Source organism: Sander vitreus, chromosome 8 (assembly GCF_031162955.1).
Source record: "Sander vitreus isolate 19-12246 chromosome 8, sanVit1, whole genome shotgun sequence".
NCBI lineage: Eukaryota > Metazoa > Chordata > Actinopteri > Perciformes > Percidae > Sander > Sander vitreus.
Genome location: NC_135862.1, coordinates 14,174,581 through 14,192,857, shown reverse-complemented (window position 1 = coordinate 14,192,857; position 18,277 = coordinate 14,174,581). Strand labels below are relative to the sequence as shown.

The 18,277-nt window shown below is 39.3% G+C and overlaps 2 protein-coding genes across 2 annotated transcripts in view; one reads left to right on the top strand and one right to left on the bottom strand.

The window, feature by feature from the left end:
* Window positions 1–17,972, top strand: part of LOC144522111 (RNA polymerase II elongation factor ELL) — a 28,719-nt gene extending 10,747 nt beyond the window's left edge. Inside the window, exons 3-12 of the mRNA XM_078256932.1 lie at window positions 4,727–4,854; window positions 5,364–5,518; window positions 7,871–8,112; window positions 8,743–8,867; window positions 10,492–10,606; window positions 11,005–11,464; window positions 11,980–12,043; window positions 12,523–12,694; window positions 12,802–12,846; window positions 14,060–17,972. Of these exons, the coding sequence (XP_078113058.1) occupies window positions 4,727–4,854; window positions 5,364–5,518; window positions 7,871–8,112; window positions 8,743–8,867; window positions 10,492–10,606; window positions 11,005–11,464; window positions 11,980–12,043; window positions 12,523–12,694; window positions 12,802–12,846; window positions 14,060–14,170 (1,617 nt within the window). The 3' untranslated portion in view covers window positions 14,171–17,972. The remainder of the gene's footprint in view (window positions 1–4,726; window positions 4,855–5,363; window positions 5,519–7,870; window positions 8,113–8,742; window positions 8,868–10,491; window positions 10,607–11,004; window positions 11,465–11,979; window positions 12,044–12,522; window positions 12,695–12,801; window positions 12,847–14,059) is intronic.
* The window catches only part of pex11a (peroxisomal biogenesis factor 11 alpha), a 4,618-nt gene continuing 4,306 nt past the window's right edge, over window positions 17,966–18,277 (bottom strand). Inside the window, exon 3 of the mRNA XM_078256933.1 lies at window positions 17,966–18,277. This exon is cut by the window's right edge and continues 1,384 nt beyond it. The gene's annotated coding sequence lies outside the window, so the exon portion shown is untranslated.

The following is an 18,277-nucleotide window of genomic DNA, read 5'->3' as shown; positions in this document are numbered from 1 at the left end:
CTCCCATCTCACTGTTGCCATGCCAAATACCAGAGCTAGGAACCTTGCCATCTTGCAGAGAAAAAGAAAAAGGACAGGCAGAGAGAGAAACTATCCTCATCTTTCTGTGCAGATGTTTGGCTTGCAAAAGCCCAGGACTGGGGCGAATGTCTTTAGTGAAGCTATTTTTTTCCCTTCCTCACCAAATAGCAGGGTTAAGAACTCTGTTTAACCTCATCAAAGATGAGCAGTTTAAACATGCTCGGGGAGTTGAAGATGAAGTTTTACAAGGACATCACCGACGGTGTCCTTTGTCCTTGTTCAACTGCTGAGCCCCCTGCCAAGATTTACTGTTCCAGTCCAGTTCACACCTTACAACAGCTTGAAAGTATTTGACATCTCCAAACACATAGGCCATGGAGTAGCAGATGTGGCTGGGCTGGGGCCACAGAGGCAGTTATTGTATCAGCCTTTACGCCCCATGGGGGGGGCTGCACTGACAAGGTGTTAAGGATTGCCGTTCTGATGCCATTTGGTTGCTCTGACTGTAACTGTCCAACGGCTAAACTTTACTCCTATCATGATATCGGGCAGCGTTACTGCACACAGCTCTCACTGCTCAGTGTTTCTTTTGTGAAGCTGTTTAATTGTATTTAGCTGACACATGTTAATAGTGCACCCTGATGATAATATTACTCCATTAAGCTTTTTCTTCAATGTATTAATCCTCAGATTAAAGGACTTACACAGTTATAATTAGAATACTATGGAGCATAAGCAATTTAATGAATTATTTCCCATGGTTCTAAGCTGGACAAATAATGTTTATCTCCATAACTATTAAGAACTCCTAAAGCAGGAATAGTAAATTCAAACTATACATCAGACAATATTTGAATTACACTGAACACATAAATATTTTAAGTGCATTTTTAATAATTACAGTGGCATAATATTTTTCTTAGTTAAAAGAACTTCTTGTTGGTGTTTTTCATAGTTGTCTCTTTAAGTCAAAGTGAAGGGTCATTAGCAGTATTCAGCTAGAATGCTAAAACATTATCACCATCTTAAAGTATTGATGCAGACGTAAATATAATTAAATGTAAGCCTCTAACAGTTAAAAATGCACTTTAAACCAACTTGCTGTCACAATGCTTGTAAAAAATGCCGTCTGAGTCATGTGTCTTTTACATGGATGTCTATACATGACTCATCAGTCCTGACCTTAGAGTGCTGTATCTTTCTATGAGCTGTTATTAGCTGTGTCTGAACTCTGTTAGCCAGTTTGACAACTTTTAAAAACCCTCCTGTGTGAACTTAAATTAAACTTCATAAACTTACCATTATACTTATGTTTAAATGAGGGTTCTAAGTTCAGTGTTTTTGTTTGTATTTTTGTTAGTCTTTTTGTTAAAGTCTTAACCGACCAACCATCAGCTAGATATCTGACCTTACTCCCTTGCGAGTGCCCTGTGGGAGTGTGCAAGCCTAAAAACAGACATAACGACAACACACGCAGACGCGCACGCACGCACACACACACACACCCTCAGGGGTTCCGACCGAAGCTATGGAGATGTCTATGACTCAGCGTCTCTGTGTAAATCTACACCTACTACTTGACTGACAGCAGCTTCAGTATCACAAACCTGTCGGCACAAGTCTCACTGACTAAACACATGAAAAGTCAGAGTTAATTTCATCAGGTTGGGTGGGATGTTAACAACATTGGCCACCTGCATCAGTTGTTCTGCGATGTTTAGTGTATTCTGTAAACCTCTTGTTGATCAGACTACGGCAAAGTAGATGAGTTGGTTCCTCTTGTTGGTATGCAGCAAAAAATGTCATCGACTGACAAGCTAACATGATGGTGAATATGTTATTACCTGACGTGATAAAGATAATAAACAGTAGACTCAATAGCAGAATAAGGAGAACGTCTCCAACCATGATACACACACACACACATATTTTTTAGTGTTTCACCACCGCCCTATAGCTCGAGACAGTATAATAATGATATCTTAATTAATAAAACATTATGGATTTGAACTTTAAGTGTTTTCACCATTGAATTCAGACCATTAAAGTGGAACAATAGAACATTTGAAAGAAGAAATAATGCATTCTTCCTTTTACAAATGAAAACTGGAACACATAGGCAATAAAACACACCGTTGCTCAATGCAATACACCCAGGGGGTTTGCAGCTACAGCCTTAAGTTCTGACTGGAAATAAGTGGATAAGGGTTGATAATAAAAGGAAATGTAATGCTACTAAGCCACGGACAAGTGGACCGTGACGTGAAGTTACATTTCTGTGGAGGTTCGTGTCAGGCCACAGTGTAGGGTACAGCGTAGGGTCTATAACATACATACCTACGTACGTACAGCGGAGATTTGATGTGGAACAATAAATCAAGCTTGACTTGAATTGGTATGACCAGTAACCATAGGGTGGCTCCAATAGCCTGACTGATACTGGAATTTTTTATGCCAATATTGATATTTCTGTACTGTCTTTGTTATTGGCCACAATATACCATAACATCTGGAATTAGTTTATATCAGCCAAATATATCTGTTTAGCTCTTGTGGCTTTGATATTGCTATGTAACTGACATTACTGACTCAGTTTGTTGACTTGACTGAGTTTTACAGGTGCTGGTATGAAGATTTTGTTACCTGCGTAGGCCTACAGTGCTAGGCTAGCCGTTTCCAGTCTTTGTGCTAAGCTAAGCTAATTGGTTGCTGGCTGTAGCTTGTTTCAGACATAAGAGTCGTATCAATCCTCCTAACTAACTCTTGGCTCAGAGTTTCTAAAAAAATATCTAACTATTTTTATAAGTTTAGAGTCTCAGCTTTTTTTGGCTGCAAATTTGTGAACCTCATGTTCGATAGACAGGCTCTCCTTAAGAAGTCAGAAACTGAGACCTAATGGGTTAAATGACATATGGTTATGTAGCTTGAGAAGGAAGCTGTGAATAAAACGGGGGCGACCTCTGAACAGTCTGACCTGAGTGACATTGATTAGAATTAGAATGTAAAGTGTGCACGGTGGCATAGACAGGGCTGACAGGCAAATCTAATGCATGGCTGGAGGGGTCTCATACTGCTGCCATCGATTGAAAGAGGGGACGTGGTGGCACTATTGCGATGCTAAATGTAAATGTGTGCTCTCATCTCATCACAAGCTAGCTTTTGTTTAGCAGGACTCATTTTAAATTGAATTCAAATGCAGTTCTTCGACATGCCTTTCTCTACGTCAGTAACCCCATTTTAGTGACTTGTTGCTTCTAATTTTGGTCAAGGCTCCTACTACTTTACTCTCTGACTTTACCCTCAGTAATAGGTCCTGAGGACATGGCTTGCCTCTTGTCCCTGCTCACTTTGATGCTTTTTTGGTTGATCATCCTTAATTAGCATAAAACCCAAAGCAGACATATGCAGGGCTCCGCTCTACCACTTTATGTGAACGGTCAGACATAAATAGGTCAGAATTAATGGTCAGCTGTGTGTCTGAAGTGTTCATGGCCTTGTGGGCTGCTTTGCGTTTTGTGTTGACATGGGTGGGCTTGTGCACATGAAGGAAAGCTGGAGGCTGATGGGGGTGGGGTGAATGGCATGCGTTGGGTTTTAGGAGGAGGAGGGGTGTCGAGGAGAGGAGCTGTTCATTGGCTCCGTGCTGCATGACTGGGCATTTGTGACAACTATAGTCCTGGCTGCCACATCAGCCAGGGACACTGTGCTCTCATCCAGTCAGCTTCTAATCAATCACTTACGACTGATAACTAAAGAGGCAGCTTCAAGTCCACCTGACTGAAATTTGTTTTTCTTGAGACCTGCAGTAAAAAGGTGCCTGTGTGCTTTGGCCAGAGGTGGTACCACGAGGTCTGCTTCAAAAAGAAGCAAAAGAGAGGGGAAATCTGAGCTCTTGCAGCCATCTCGCATTAAGTACTGTTCATTAGTAAGCACGTATTCATGCTTGTAATGGACAGTTGATGATAATAATAAGGCTTCTGTTCAATCTAGGACATTCTATCAACAAAAGTACTAAACTGTCCATTTTCAGGCTGAAACACAGCTGCAGGCAGTGTAGAAGAGAGTTGCTGCCAAATGTGTTTTAAAAGATGTATTACCTGTTGGTTAATGACTTTCTATGTTGAACTGTCCTCTTAGAGAAAGTAGGTTTTTGGGTCATTTTATGTAACAGGTTTCTGACAGAGATCGACTTCACCCTGTTGGCTTGTTTGTTGCTAGGGAGCCTCGGACAGTCTGTGACAGAGGAGGTTATCGTCCAAGTGAAAAAGCTGCCCCCTATACTATTGTTATGTTTTGCTTTTCAGACGGGCTCCTCCCATGACTGGCTACAGGTCATCATCCCTGACCTGGGAGGTACAATGTAGCCTCTGTGGTTGGCCCAAGTGGGAGATTATTTAGGTCACATTTATTGTGAGTCAAAATGGCTCTAATCAGTTTCATTAAAAGCTGCGTTGTTGATTTACTTGATCCAGTGTTTTTTCACTTTGAGATTACATTGAATCAGGCTACTTCTGGGAGAGATAAAGCATGCTTATTGCATAACCCACCACTCAAATTAGCAATGCTTGCAGATACAGTACACTCAAGCTTGTGAGTGTGTGCTAGAGAACGCTGTATAAATGTGAAAGCAAAATTACCATGACTTTACATTTTGTAAACACAAGTGAAGACTTATTGTTTTTTGTTTGTTTATTTGTCTTGACAGTATGTAAAGATCCCAGCGCCAACCCCTGAATCTCCTGATGGATTCAGAGTCTTCTCGTTCTACCTTTCCAGTGACAGCAAAGACAAGCCTCAGTCCAGCTTCGACTGCATTCACCAGTATGTCTCAGGGTAAGTAGCACACATAACTCTTTCCACAGTCGACCACAAATGGAATTTGTAGTAAATTTGGTGTCAGACTGAGACCACAGGGTCTTACCAAACAGTGGCTCTCTTCAGTACTACAACAACAGACACTACCACTGTCAGGCTATATTAAAACAAGACTACAGTAACACCCTAAGGCCGCCATGCCACAACTGACCTCAAAGGTGTGACCAGTAACAACTGAGAACAGCAAGGTAGTGTTTGTGGCTATGCATTTGTGTCAAAGGGTTAGTTAAAAGTTTAGATTAGTTCCAAAGTCTTTATAACTGATTTATAACACAGGACTAGAATTTGCAAGCAGGCACAAGCCACAGAACCAGTTATGTGTGTGTCAACATCACAAACTATTTTATGACAGCGAGAATCTCTAATGCTTGTGTTTGACAAGTGGCCAGTTAATTGAGCAGAGCCAGGGAATTTGTAAGCTTGAACTCTCCTAAAATCTTCTCTCTCCTCCTTTCTCCTCCACACAGGGAGGGCAGGGATCACCTGGAGGGCCAGGGCAGCATTCAGGACAAGATCACAGTTTGCGCCACAGACGATTCCTACCAGACGACCCGGGAGCGCATGTCTCAGGTGGAGAAGGACATCTGGAGCCGCTCAGCAATTGAGATCAAGCCGGGGCCAAGTAAGCTTTTTCCTAATAGCTGAATCTAGATTTTGGTGCATCTTCCAGCCTCCGTTTTAAGCATGTAGGCATCAAGGAGAGATAACCAGAGAGTTTTCAAGTTCACGGAAAGCTTCTAAACCATTGCTTCTCACCATTTCATCCTGCTGATAATTGCCATATGGTGTGGAAGTTATCACATAATTGATCAAAGTGCTGCGTTGCAATTATTCATGCGAGAGGGATGCCTCTCTGTCTTGTAATTTTCCTTTCATTTGGACCAGATTGTTCAAGCACTATGCCAGCTTGCCTGCCAGCACCATAAATGTGATTGAGTTTGCCAGAAGTATGCGCTAACAAGTCTCATGCTGATGAAGTTTTTCACTAAAATGTAATTACATTTTTAATTTTTAATTAATTTTCATTTTATTAAATACTTCTAAATAGCATGTAAAGAATATACGACGCTTAACCTGGAATTATCTGAGCCTAACATGCAGGGTCTTCTACTTGCAATTAGTTATCTTTATTCACTGCCTTCTCTTTGCCAAATCATGGTTTTGGAGTCATTGTCGATTAAATTGACCATGCTGCAACTTTATAAATGATCTAGCCATGAGGCTTCATGATATTTAGAGGTGAGGTGTGACTTTAAATGCTTGTGTAGATTATATTTTATGAATGGAAACATGCTGTGTAGACCAACACTACAGCATGACGTTTAGTGTAATTGCTGTAAAAGCCAGCTGTTTTAACTGGTTCCTACACATTACATGTCATGCTTTGCTGCTGAAATAGTCTCTCAGAGGCTTTTACAAACTACATTTAATCTGGCACATGCATGCATCTAATACATGTTGGAAAAGACCTGAGAGATCCTGGTTAGAAACATGGAGTTAAAAGATATCCCATTTTACTTGAACATGTCCTTTCAAGAACATTACTGTTGTTCCCTCCTCGTGGATACCAGAGAGAGAAATACAGTTAATGGGTTATGGATCACAGTAAGTGCCATACGCAGTGGAGAGCACACAGTTGTTTTGTGGTGACTGTCTTTTTATGGTACAGTAATGCTATACTCATTAGAAAAAAATGTCCATATACCAACTCACAATTACAGGTTGCAGAGTAGAAAAATGTCCACAATTTAGATAATGATGTATGATTTAACGTTCAGTTGCATTCAGGGGAAAGAAGGCACTGACAAATCGGCAGCTGAAATGTGTGCACACCTGGTGTTGGACAGTTGGACAAAAGTTTTTCAAAATACATAAAATATGTTTGGAGGTCATCCTACAGTACTTAAGCATTTCTAATTATTTTCCCTCTATAATATTGAAACACGATTGTGACCACTAAACAATGGTTCTAGTTGCTGCTTGTCTGAAATGTGGCAGTACAGGTTGTTTCAGTGCAGGAAGGATATTTGCCTGAAATCATCATGACCTGGTTCAAGGTACAGTAGATGTTGAAACAAGTTCCTACATGACTGTTGTGTTTTGCAAAGTATATTTAAAGCGACTCTGTTTGAATCTTACAAGGAACACTGTATATTGCTTCAACTGAAATCCAAAATAACTTTTAGAAAGTACACAGTTTTAAAAGTATTATTGTACTGAAAAACCGTATACATACTTTTACCATGCTGTCCCTGTGAAAGTGCAGTTAGTCTTCGACCTATAGCAACCTTCAAAGTATGGCTTAAGGTTGTAATGGGATTACGATCTGCAGATATCTATAAGCACTGCCTGCCTGGGTTCAACTGAATTAGTACTGCAACAGGAAGAAAGGGCCTCTCTGTTAGTTGCTTTAGTTTCTATGCTCTTCTGTTTACTCAGCAGTAGGCTAACTCTACCGTTAACCCCTTTCACTGTTTTCCAATCGCAACAACACCACATCTGCACACAACCACAGAAAAGTGCATGAGCACAGTCCCATGTTCAAGGTATTTAGGTATGTAAATAGCTTTTTAGGTTGGGGAAAAAAGTGCTTCATTACTGTATCTATTGCATGTGCATGAAGCACATTGCATGACAATAGAGAGATATAATAAAGATCAAATGTATCATGTGCAGGCCTCTCTTTTAAAATCAGGGTGTGATTTGTATAACTTGCCTGAGGACTGGATTAGGAATGATATGCTGGCTGTGCTATTACAGGATACTGTCAACGCATGTGAATCCTGTTATCAGATCAGTTACAATCTGGTTGGTCTTCTCTGGTTTTGTGTATTGTGTGTATTTTGTGTATTGTGTATAACACGGCCATTCAAAAACAGCTTTAGATTACTGATTTTGATTACAAAACTTGCCCCTTGTCTTCCACAAATCTTGTATTGAAACTCTGCTGTGTGCCCCTTTGTTTTGATCTTAGGTAAGTATGTGAAAGTCCAGAGGAAGCAGGGTCTGGTATCAGGCTCAGATAGCAGCAACAAGCACTCCCCCAGCAATAAGAGGAGCCTGGTTCCCAGCCCTGTGGCACACCGGCCCTTGAGGGATCGCATCATTCATCTCCTGGCCTTAAAGCCCTACAGGAAACCTGAGCTGCTACTGTGGTTGGAGAGGGAGCGGGCCAGTCTAAAGGACAAGGCTGATCTGACCTCAGTACTGGATGAGGTGAGACATCTGGCACATTGCTATGTAAACACAGTCGACTAATGACGTAATATATTCAGATGGAAAGTAAAAGAAATGTTGAGTGTGATAAATACAAATTTAGCTTCTATCAGGTCAAGGATTGAAACTACAAACATAAATTACTCACTAACTAAATTTTGCTGATTATACTAATAACCAACTATAAAAAGGTGATGTCAGTAAGATTATTTCAGGCATATTTCCTGTGTTCACAATGTTTAAGTGTCCCACTGCAATCATCAAGAAGAGACTGTGCTGCCGCTGGTAGCTGTAATTAGGGCTGTGCTTTAATTATCTTTGGAGGAGAAGATTGTGTTTTGACAGGAGAGGGGCGGGGTGTCTCCAGCTGGGATCTGACTACTTTCACAATTGAAAGTGGTTGGTTTGTCTAGATTTGTATAAGCAGGATTAAGTTGTATAAGGGCAGGGTTAAACTGTTTTCTGCGTTAAAAAAAATACAGACGGAGTCGCAAACAGGTCTTTTATTTAAATATAAGGCATTACGGAAACCCAGTTTGGTGCTTTTGAGACCTCAGATGGCCTCTTTTCCTGTTGTACTTTGTCCTCTTTCTGTTGATTTATTCACATTGGGAATTGTCTTTTTTTCAGGTTGGTAAACTGAACAATAAAGACCACAGCTACTCTCTGAAGGATGAGCTCTACAGACACATCCAGAGAGACTGGCCTGGATATCTAGAGGAGGAGAAGCAACTCATCCATAGGCTCCTGATCAGGTGGGTATTGAGTTAGCCATAATATATCTACAATAACAATACATCTTTTGTGTTTTATTCAATTGAGATAATTGGAAATGTGTAACAAAATGTTCTGTTTACTTTTTAAAAGTTCAACATTTTGGGAAATGTGCTACTGTTAGATGAGAATCTCTATCATGTCTACACTAAATATAAAGCTACTGCCAGCAGCCAGTTAACTTAGCATACAGACTGGAAACGGGAGGAAACAGCTAGCCTGGCTCTGCATGGGAGTAAAAAAATTAACCTTTGAGCACCTTTAAAGTCCATTAATTATCATTAATAACAAACACATTCTTGACACATATTGTTATTTTTATCCCTACAAAAACTGTAAAACTTGTAAGGTGCTGGTAAGGGATTTTGTTACCTTTGGACAGAGCTATTCAGGCTAGCTGTTTCCAATCTCTGTGCGAAGCTAAGCTAATCGCCTGCTGGCTGTAGCCCTATATTTACCCTACACACGTGAGAGTGGTATCCATCTTTTCATCTAACTCTTGGCAAGAAAGCATTTTCCAAATTGTCAAACTATTGCTTAAAGTTCTTGTTACATGCCAGACTTTTAAAGACCCGTTTGGGCAAAGACTTAGGGATGAATACGCTTTGACAGTGCTGGCGTTAATACAGAAAGGCCACTGAATTAATGTAGAAGTCTGCTGTGATCATGCTGAAAGGGGAGCTTCTAAATGACTACTTCTCTGCACTGATGAATCTCTTAATGGACACATCAAAGCAGAGGAAAATATTCCCTGCACCATGTTGCCAAATGGCATTAGCATGGAAGGTTCAGAGCAGCAAGGCTGAGCTGTATGTTTGCTCTGGCTGCCAGTAAACATGCAGGCCATGTGCTTCATGAGCGTTTTGGACAAAGCTCAAGTCCAGTTGGCTGATTGCACAACCCCCTCTGTTCACGACCCCTGCTAAGTGTAAAATGCTCACAATTGTAGTCATCAAATTGTTTGCCAAGTCTGATAAAACTGCGATAGCCTGTAAATACTGTAAACTCCAGATTTCTTTGCTCATTTGTTGGAGTAGATTATTCTTATTCAGGCCTTCTTACTTCAGTCATTTTATTTACATTCATTTGACATAGTTTAATTGTTCTAAACTCCACTCACAGTGACCATATGATTTAAAAAGGTGGCATGAATCCACTTGGGGAGGTGTGACTTGTTGTAGCGGCTGTTTGAGGAAGGAGCTGTAGGAAGCAGATTAACAGAGAAGAGGGTTTGGTCCTACAAAGGTTAAATCTGCTGCTATTGTTCTGCTCACTGGACTGTGTTTAGTCTTAGGCTTGCCTCCTGTAGATTGCATCACCAGAGACACAAAACAAAACATACCACATGAACTTGCAAAATGCTTTACTAAAATTTAAAAAGATTGTCAGTTTTGTAATGTCAATAATTATTTCTTCTGTGGAAAAGCTACCACCGCTGTCTTCTCTCTGTGTTATAATAAATCATAATTGCTCATCCACTTTCTCATAAATCTGCCAAATCAAACTTCATGACCTACATACTGCCTCTTCCTGTTTAGCTTTACAGGCCATTTACCTCGCAGTTACTGTCCAACTGAAGGTGCTGTGTTCTCAATCTTTCTACAGGAAACTTCAACCACTCCACAGTAGCCAGTTGAAGAGTCCCCAGTCCAACCATTCATTCCACAATACTCCCGGGGACTCTCCTTCACATCTAAGTCCTGCCAAGAATCTTTCCGTGGTAATTATTCACCTTGAATGAGTTCTGTTCTGCTGCTACTTCTTTCATATAGGACTGAGAATAGATAGGGTATTTCCTCTTTTGCAGATACACAGTACTGGAAATATGATAAACTGCTATGTCTTGTCTTGGTTGTGACGTTATATTGAGTAGCTTCAGACTTAATATAGCCCTGACTGTAATTAGAGGAATAGTTAAACAATTTGGGAAATATGCTTTTCCACATTTTTCTTGAGAGTGAAATGAGAAGATTGATACCATTCTTTTCTCTGAGAGTGACATGTCCAAAAATTTCAAACTATTCCTTTAAGTAAAATAATATATTTATGCACATGATACAGACACTTTTGGCACATCTCAAGCAAATCAATCATTATGTTCCCTGTTTTTCTCAATAGAAACGCCCATTGCCTTCGGACCCATCCAACGGTCAGACCCCCAAAAAACAAAGACTATTAGACCAGTGTTTGCCTCTGCAGTCACCATCTAATGGAGACTACGGCGCCAATGGGGCTCGTAGCTCCTCAAGTCATGGAAACTCTAGAGTACAGATCAAACTGGAGTTCGACAAAACCAGCAATCATCTCCAGGGGAGCCCAAATGGTCTGTACTCGCCGCACAAACTTAGCGGCTCATCTAATGTTCCCAAACTGGAGAGGACAGAGCCAGCTCCTACTGCACCCAGCCCTAAGCCCCCACACACTGACCAACATAACATTTGCACTGACCAACCGTTCACCAACGGCCAACATAAAAAGAAGAGGTCCAAAAAGCACAAAGACAAAGAACGAGAGCGCTTAAAACCAGACTGGATTGAGACGAGTCCAGACCTGAAGCAAAACAGAGAAAATCTCAAAGGTAAATGGCCATGAAGCCATCTCCTCTGTAAGGTTTTGTCAAACTTCATGTATCCAATTGTGGTATCAGGAGTCTGTTTTATATTATTTGTTCAGGCCATGACATTATCAGCTTTCATTTAGCAAAAAGGGAAAAAAACAAAGTATTGAGTTATAGTTGCTGCTTGAGGCCCACAAGGAGCAATTCATATATTTTCAGTGTTGTTAGGACTATAGCACTTTCTCCACCCTGCAGTCCTCACTCCCCACTTTAGTCTGTTGATGATTGACTGTGAAACAGCTGGGTGACCTACGGTCGAGCGAGTCAGCAGGCGGAATTGCCTCCTACTCTGTGGCCTGCAGACGTCATTGCTTGCCTTGGATCAGATCTCTTATCGGAGGGAGTGATACATTATTCCATCAGCCTTGATATGATGGGTACATTATTGCATTTGCATTGGCAGATTGCTTTAACCTTTTTTTCCAATGTGTGTGTGTGTGTGTGTGTGTGTGTGTGTGTGTGTTTCCTATCTACAGACCATGAGGGAGAGAAAACACCTGTCAATCGAACCTCAGCAGAGGAACTGCCCGACTATTTAATGTAAGATTCAAACACATACTCTGCCCCTGGCTGTGCTACGTGCTATAAACCTAGATTCAGAAGGGATTTTTGATTTAGGAATAAAATCCAAATTTGAATTCCAAAATTGTCACATCAGCGGGTACTCATAAGTCGTTTTTTAGGTTTCAGAGTGTAACCCACAGTTGTTTAGAAAAGAAACCAGTCTGTCCCAAAAGTGTTAGGATCAGCTTGAAAACATTCACATAAATAGAGGGAAGTAAAACACATGTCTAAATGAGCTGTAACAAAACTTCACTGAAGCAAACACATCTTATGTCTTACATTTATACATCTGGTCAACACATCATGCCGTTAAATCAGTGACGTGTCAGGGCTCTCACTCTACTGTTCTGCACTGCCATCTACTGGAAGGAATTGGAAACAACTTGGTTTGAAAAGATCACTTCTGCTGTGAAATAACTCCTTATTTTGAATTATCTCCTTATTTTTGAAAATAGAAAATACAGCACAATAACGGCACTGGAGCAGCGGCAAGAGTATAAGGACGACTTCTGTGCCGAGTACGATGAATACAGAGCTCTTCATGACCGGATTGGGGCTATCACAGAGATGTTTGTTCAGTTGGGTTCAAAGATCAACACTCTCACCCCGGGAACACAAGAGTACAAGGTACTTTCTGGACCAAGAGCCTTTAACGGCTCGGTGTCTGATGAGACACCAAACAATGAACTGATCACATACATGGCACCCTAACACTATTTCTTTTATCTTTTCAGCTTATGGAGGACCAAATACTACAAAAGTACCGAAAGTATAAGAAAGTAAGAATTGTTTACATGTTTTTATCTCATTTAATGCAACACTTGTAGCCCTGGGGCTCATGCAAGAAACACTCATCAGAACATATTCATTCAGGAGAACTTGTAGAATTTACTTACTTTAATTCAAAAATAAAATAAAACATTATGTAGTATTAATATTCTGTTAACCTTATTAGTGTGATGTGCATCGTGGCTTGCCAATTTACTTGGAGGTTAGAGAACTTTTCCGTTTAGATTTTATTGGCATGAGTATATTGAAACAACTATTTATACAGTTCAGTAGTTGCTCGGAAAATTTTGCCTCAGTCAAGGTTTTTGTACAGATTGCTGTCTAAGGGAACATTTTTCATTAAAGCACCTGACAGTTTGACATCACCTGTAGTGAAATTGATTATGATCCATCATGTCATGTCCCCTGGACCACCTCCCATGTTAGTCATGGACAGTTTTGCTTTAGCAAGACATTTTGCATCTAACTTAATGTCAACTCATTCCTTCTTCATTTTTGGCATGACTTTAAAGGGGAACACCAATATACGGTATTCCCATGGCCTAAGGAAGTTTAATCAATATTTGTGAACATGAGCTACTCTCTCTCAAAGCCAGAAACCAGAGAAGTAAGTCTAAAACGTGTGATGTCATGGGAGAATGATTTTGTGAACCCAGAGAATGTTTGTTTTCTTTTTTACACCCAAAGAGCTGTATCCTCTTGTAGTGTTCTCAGTTCTGAAACAGAATATGTACCCATGTTCTCAGAACATTCCCCTGGGTGCTCTTAGTGTCATCTATGACATCTTTCCATTTCATTGCTTATGGAGCAGTTCCAGACTTTATACTTGATGACATCACAAATTTAGAACTCTAGTTTTTATATTTGGGAGAGTTGTTCATGTTTACTAATATTTTTGGACTGTCTTAGTCCATAGGAATAACATGTATGAATTTTGAAAATGGGCATAGTTCCCCTTTAATAGTTGTAGTAATATTGTATAATCCCTATATAACTAGCCCACAAATTTATCAGAAGAATTAGCCATATATAGCAAGTGGTGGCTTTGATTATTCTACTGAAAAACTCAAACAAATCTCCCGGGGAAAAAAACGTAGAGGTTTATGATGAGGATACAAAAAATGTTCTCGCATGAGGCCCATCATGTTCGATGTTTGATATGCATTACTGAAAGCTCAATCGTGTCCCTTTTTCTCTTTTCAGAAGTTTCCTGGGTATCGGGAAGAAAAGAAGCGATGCGAGTACCTACATCAGAAACTGTCGCATATCAAAGGCCTGATCACAGATTATGACCGAGCACAGGGACTCTCGTAGTAACTGGCTTCTACCCTCAACAGGGTGTACTATGACTGGACCAAAAGACTCCTAATGGACCCAAAGACTGCCTAGCTGGATCCTGGAGTCGCTGAAACACTACTCACTTTACTCCTCCGAGTGTTGATGGAATCGAGGAGCAAGGTTCTTTTTAAAAAGTGGGCTGAGACCACCGACTCGTGATCAAATATTGCCCTTTAACATTATGGTTTTCAACTATGATTATCGCTGTAATGGCTTGATTCTGTTCTGCTGTAAAATGGTCCGATGACACAGTGAAAGCCAAATCCATTTTTCTAAAATGCAAAGCATATGTGATCCTTTTTCTGCCTAATTGCATTATTCTATCCTTTATCTTGTCAGGACTCAGAAAAAAGCGTTGATTTATAAAAAAAATCATCACAAAAAAGTATTAAATTGATGGAACAATCAATCTTAGAGGGAAACAAATGCTACTAAAGTCTTTATATTTATCATACAGATAAATCTGTTTATTTCTTGTTTGCTGATAGAAAGTCAACACATCCAATCACATCAATTATTCATTAGTTGCAGTAATAAGATCACACAATGACAATAATAAGGTCCCTCCAATAACGATGTATCTCCCTTCAGACCACATGCAAACAAAATGTTGTCGTCCATACAAAAGCTATATTTCTGCAGGACAAAACAAGATGCATCTCAACGTATCACTAAAATGATCACAACATGAAGTTTAAATCATTATGCAAAATTCTTCAGGCTTTGATCATAAGGAATCTTACCATGTAGCGTTCTGCCAATGTCCTGTGTCATTTCTAGGAAATGTTAGAATGCCACAAAACCACTCCTCCCAGTTCCAGAATGCTGGTTCCATGAAAGTGCTTGTGCACATTTAGTGTCAATTTCACCCACATGTAGCCTACCACAAACTGCCTTTTCATCAACTCTCTCAAGTCTTCTGGTTATAGGTTTGTTTACTGATACACAGTACACACAGTCATCATGCTTTATTTACGCTGTAGACGAATGACTACAAGCCCTGTGAAACATGAGCTCTCACTCTACAGGCCATTTTAAAAGTTAACAGGGTATTTTATCTTGGTAATCAAGCTTTTCCACACATTTTTTTTTATCTACTATGACTTACTTACGTTGAAGTCTTGAGATAGATTGCAATAGAGATGCCTTTAACTAATTGGACCTTGTAATTGTTAGTCCCACGTGTAAAGCGTGCGGAGGATGGCACTGTGGGCCGGTCACTCAGTTCATACCACTTTGGTTCAGATGGGTGTAAGGAGCAGGTGGGCCTCTAGAGGCTGCTAGCAGGGCTTTTACACTCATTTTAGACTGATGATTTGTCCCAAGGCAGTAACATCTGAATAACCACAAAGTGTAATTTTATTTTACCTTAAAATTAGCTGTAGCCTTAAGTAGGAAATAGTGATCAGATTTCAGTCTTCTCTGGACTTTTGAATCAATGTAGATGTTGTCTTAATCATGGCTTAAAGTGGGAGGATTAAGCTAATATTTGCCTTAACATGCATGTCAGACATTTCCAAGATTATGCCATCTCTGTTCTGAAATGTTCTTGGTTTAACCTGCACAGTTCAAAGCGTTCTTAGACTTTTTCTGTAAACGTCTTTTAGTTTGAAGGAACTTCAGTTACTGGATAGTTGTTACTGGATAGTTGTGTTATCTGTGTTGTTCTTGGTTGTTTTTTCATGTACGTCTTAATCATTTTCGGTTTTAGCTTCATTTGTTGTCTCATAATCTGTCAAATAATCATGAACTGGTAAGGGATTTAATTCACTGTCCAATCTTATCAAGCACCACTATCATCCTTGCAGAAATCTATACAAAATAATGTGCTTTGCTTCTCTTGATTTCTCAATGAAAATACTTCATGTGGCTTATTGTCACATATTTAGCAGCTCTTTTGCATAAATTGCGTTGTTTTTTACATTTGGAGGGTTACTTCTGGTATGTTTGAAGGATTTAAGACTAGCAACAGTTGCTCTGTCTTGGCACATATGAACATTTCCAAATAAGGAATATTTATTAGCACTGACTATTGGAAAAAAATTAGAATAGTAAACCCAGATTTTGAGCATTAAATATCATCAAGGCTAAAAATGCTGGATTCTTAAAGCTCCGGTACAACTACAGAAATGTTTTCCTTATTATGGCTGTTTGGATCTCTTCTCAGGACCAGACCACACACTCTTTATGATTATTTTGTCAATATACATTTTGATGAGCCTAGCCACATAATGTAGCTCCACCCAACTAGAGAAAATATCTGACCAGTCAAAATGACTGAAAATGGTTTTGTTCTGGTACTGGATCTGGAAATCAGTGAGGCATGGTTTAATTGTATTAACCACGTCTGCTCAGATATACAAAACAATGTGTTTTACAGAATTTCTCATTCCAAACAGAAAGGTACTGAATAATGGCGGGATGGAAACATCCACATAACACCATTTAGACCATGAGACCTTAAAAGTAATAATTTAGAGAACTACCTTAAGTTAAGGGCTTCCCGTTTACCACTAAAGTAGTAGTGGTCAATTGTAGAATACATATGTAACCAAACAAATTGCATCATGGGCAGATTATTATTATTAATCAGTATGAATAAAGATAATCGTACCATTCATGTTAACATGTTTTTGGGAAAGCAGACCCTTGGTGAAAGGGGCCTCTCAAGTGCTAACTGTGATGTTTTTTTTACTGTCGCAGGAGCTAACCACTGATGGTGCCTTTTTCATTCAAAGAGCAGAGCCACTCTGCATGTAACTATCATTGGTATTTTGAGGGGAAAAAACCTGGGCCAGCAGTATTTATACATCCGTAGTTTCACACTGTTGCCACTGTTCAAAGTGCTTTGTTCATAATTTTTTAGATTAAGTTGATATCAGATTATAAAATGTATAGTGTGTCGGCACTGACATTTTTCCAGACATGAAAATTCGGCATTTTAAAAATGCAAGGTTTTCCAGGACACCAATTAAACTGCATCTAATGTTAGCTATTTGCATACAGGTATATTTGGATGAATGGACTGGATTTTGTTTTCTTTTCTACTTGCAGACCAGAAAACTATTTCCACAAATGTAATACTGGTGCGTTTAATTGGTTTGTTGGTACTGGAAAAATAATGGAAATGTGAAATCAAACATGTTGCCTATCACGAATCACTGCAATTGATCTACCTAGGAGAACAACTTTTATTTATTGCTTTGTATGTGTTTGTCCTTTTATAGGATTCATCTTTGCTTAGTTTGTTCATTCTTTTCACTGTAAAATTCAGAGTATGTTGAAAGGGAAATGGAATATATTTTTGCAATTTTTGATGGTGGATGCCTTATCACAATGTCATCCTCTTGAGAAAAGATTTCAGAAAGAAAGTGTATTGTTGTCTCAGTATAAATACAAAATAAAGCTTTTAATTCAACAAGGTGTCATGCCTCCCCAAGAGGGCAGTGTTACTCTATTTCTAAACTGAACCGCAACTGTTTTTTATTGATCACCACACAGACAGTTGATTAACATCATAAAAATACAAAACATGGAGTGTTGAAAAAGCACAATTTAAATAAATAAAAAGGTTATGTTAGTGTTTTATTATTAACCTTTCAATCAACTGTGACATTGAAATCATTAAGTCTTCTGAACTGAATGACACTACTATATGTGATAATAAATGTCAAGTGCAGCCGCAGTTTTGAGGATTGACGTTCATTATTTTATAGAGCAAGTTGGAGGTTTCTAATTTATCCTTGCCCATTTGTTTTGTCTGTCACAAAGATTTAAACATACATACATACAATTCCTAGACAATATATAAATAATTGTAATCACACTGAGGGTGTCTTTGCTCATTAAAATAGTTACAACAGAAGCATAATTGTTTTTGTACTCATCATTTCTTGACACTTTCTTTAAATTAGCATACAGTATAATCTGCTGAGTCAAAGTCCAGGCTTGAATAGCAGAATGAATAACAGATGAGATAATGGGCCTTTTTCACAGAAGATATTTTGTCATGTCACAGTAGGAAAAGCACAGGTGTAAATAATGAAATGAACGATGGCTGAATTCCATGTAGCTGCTTCAATT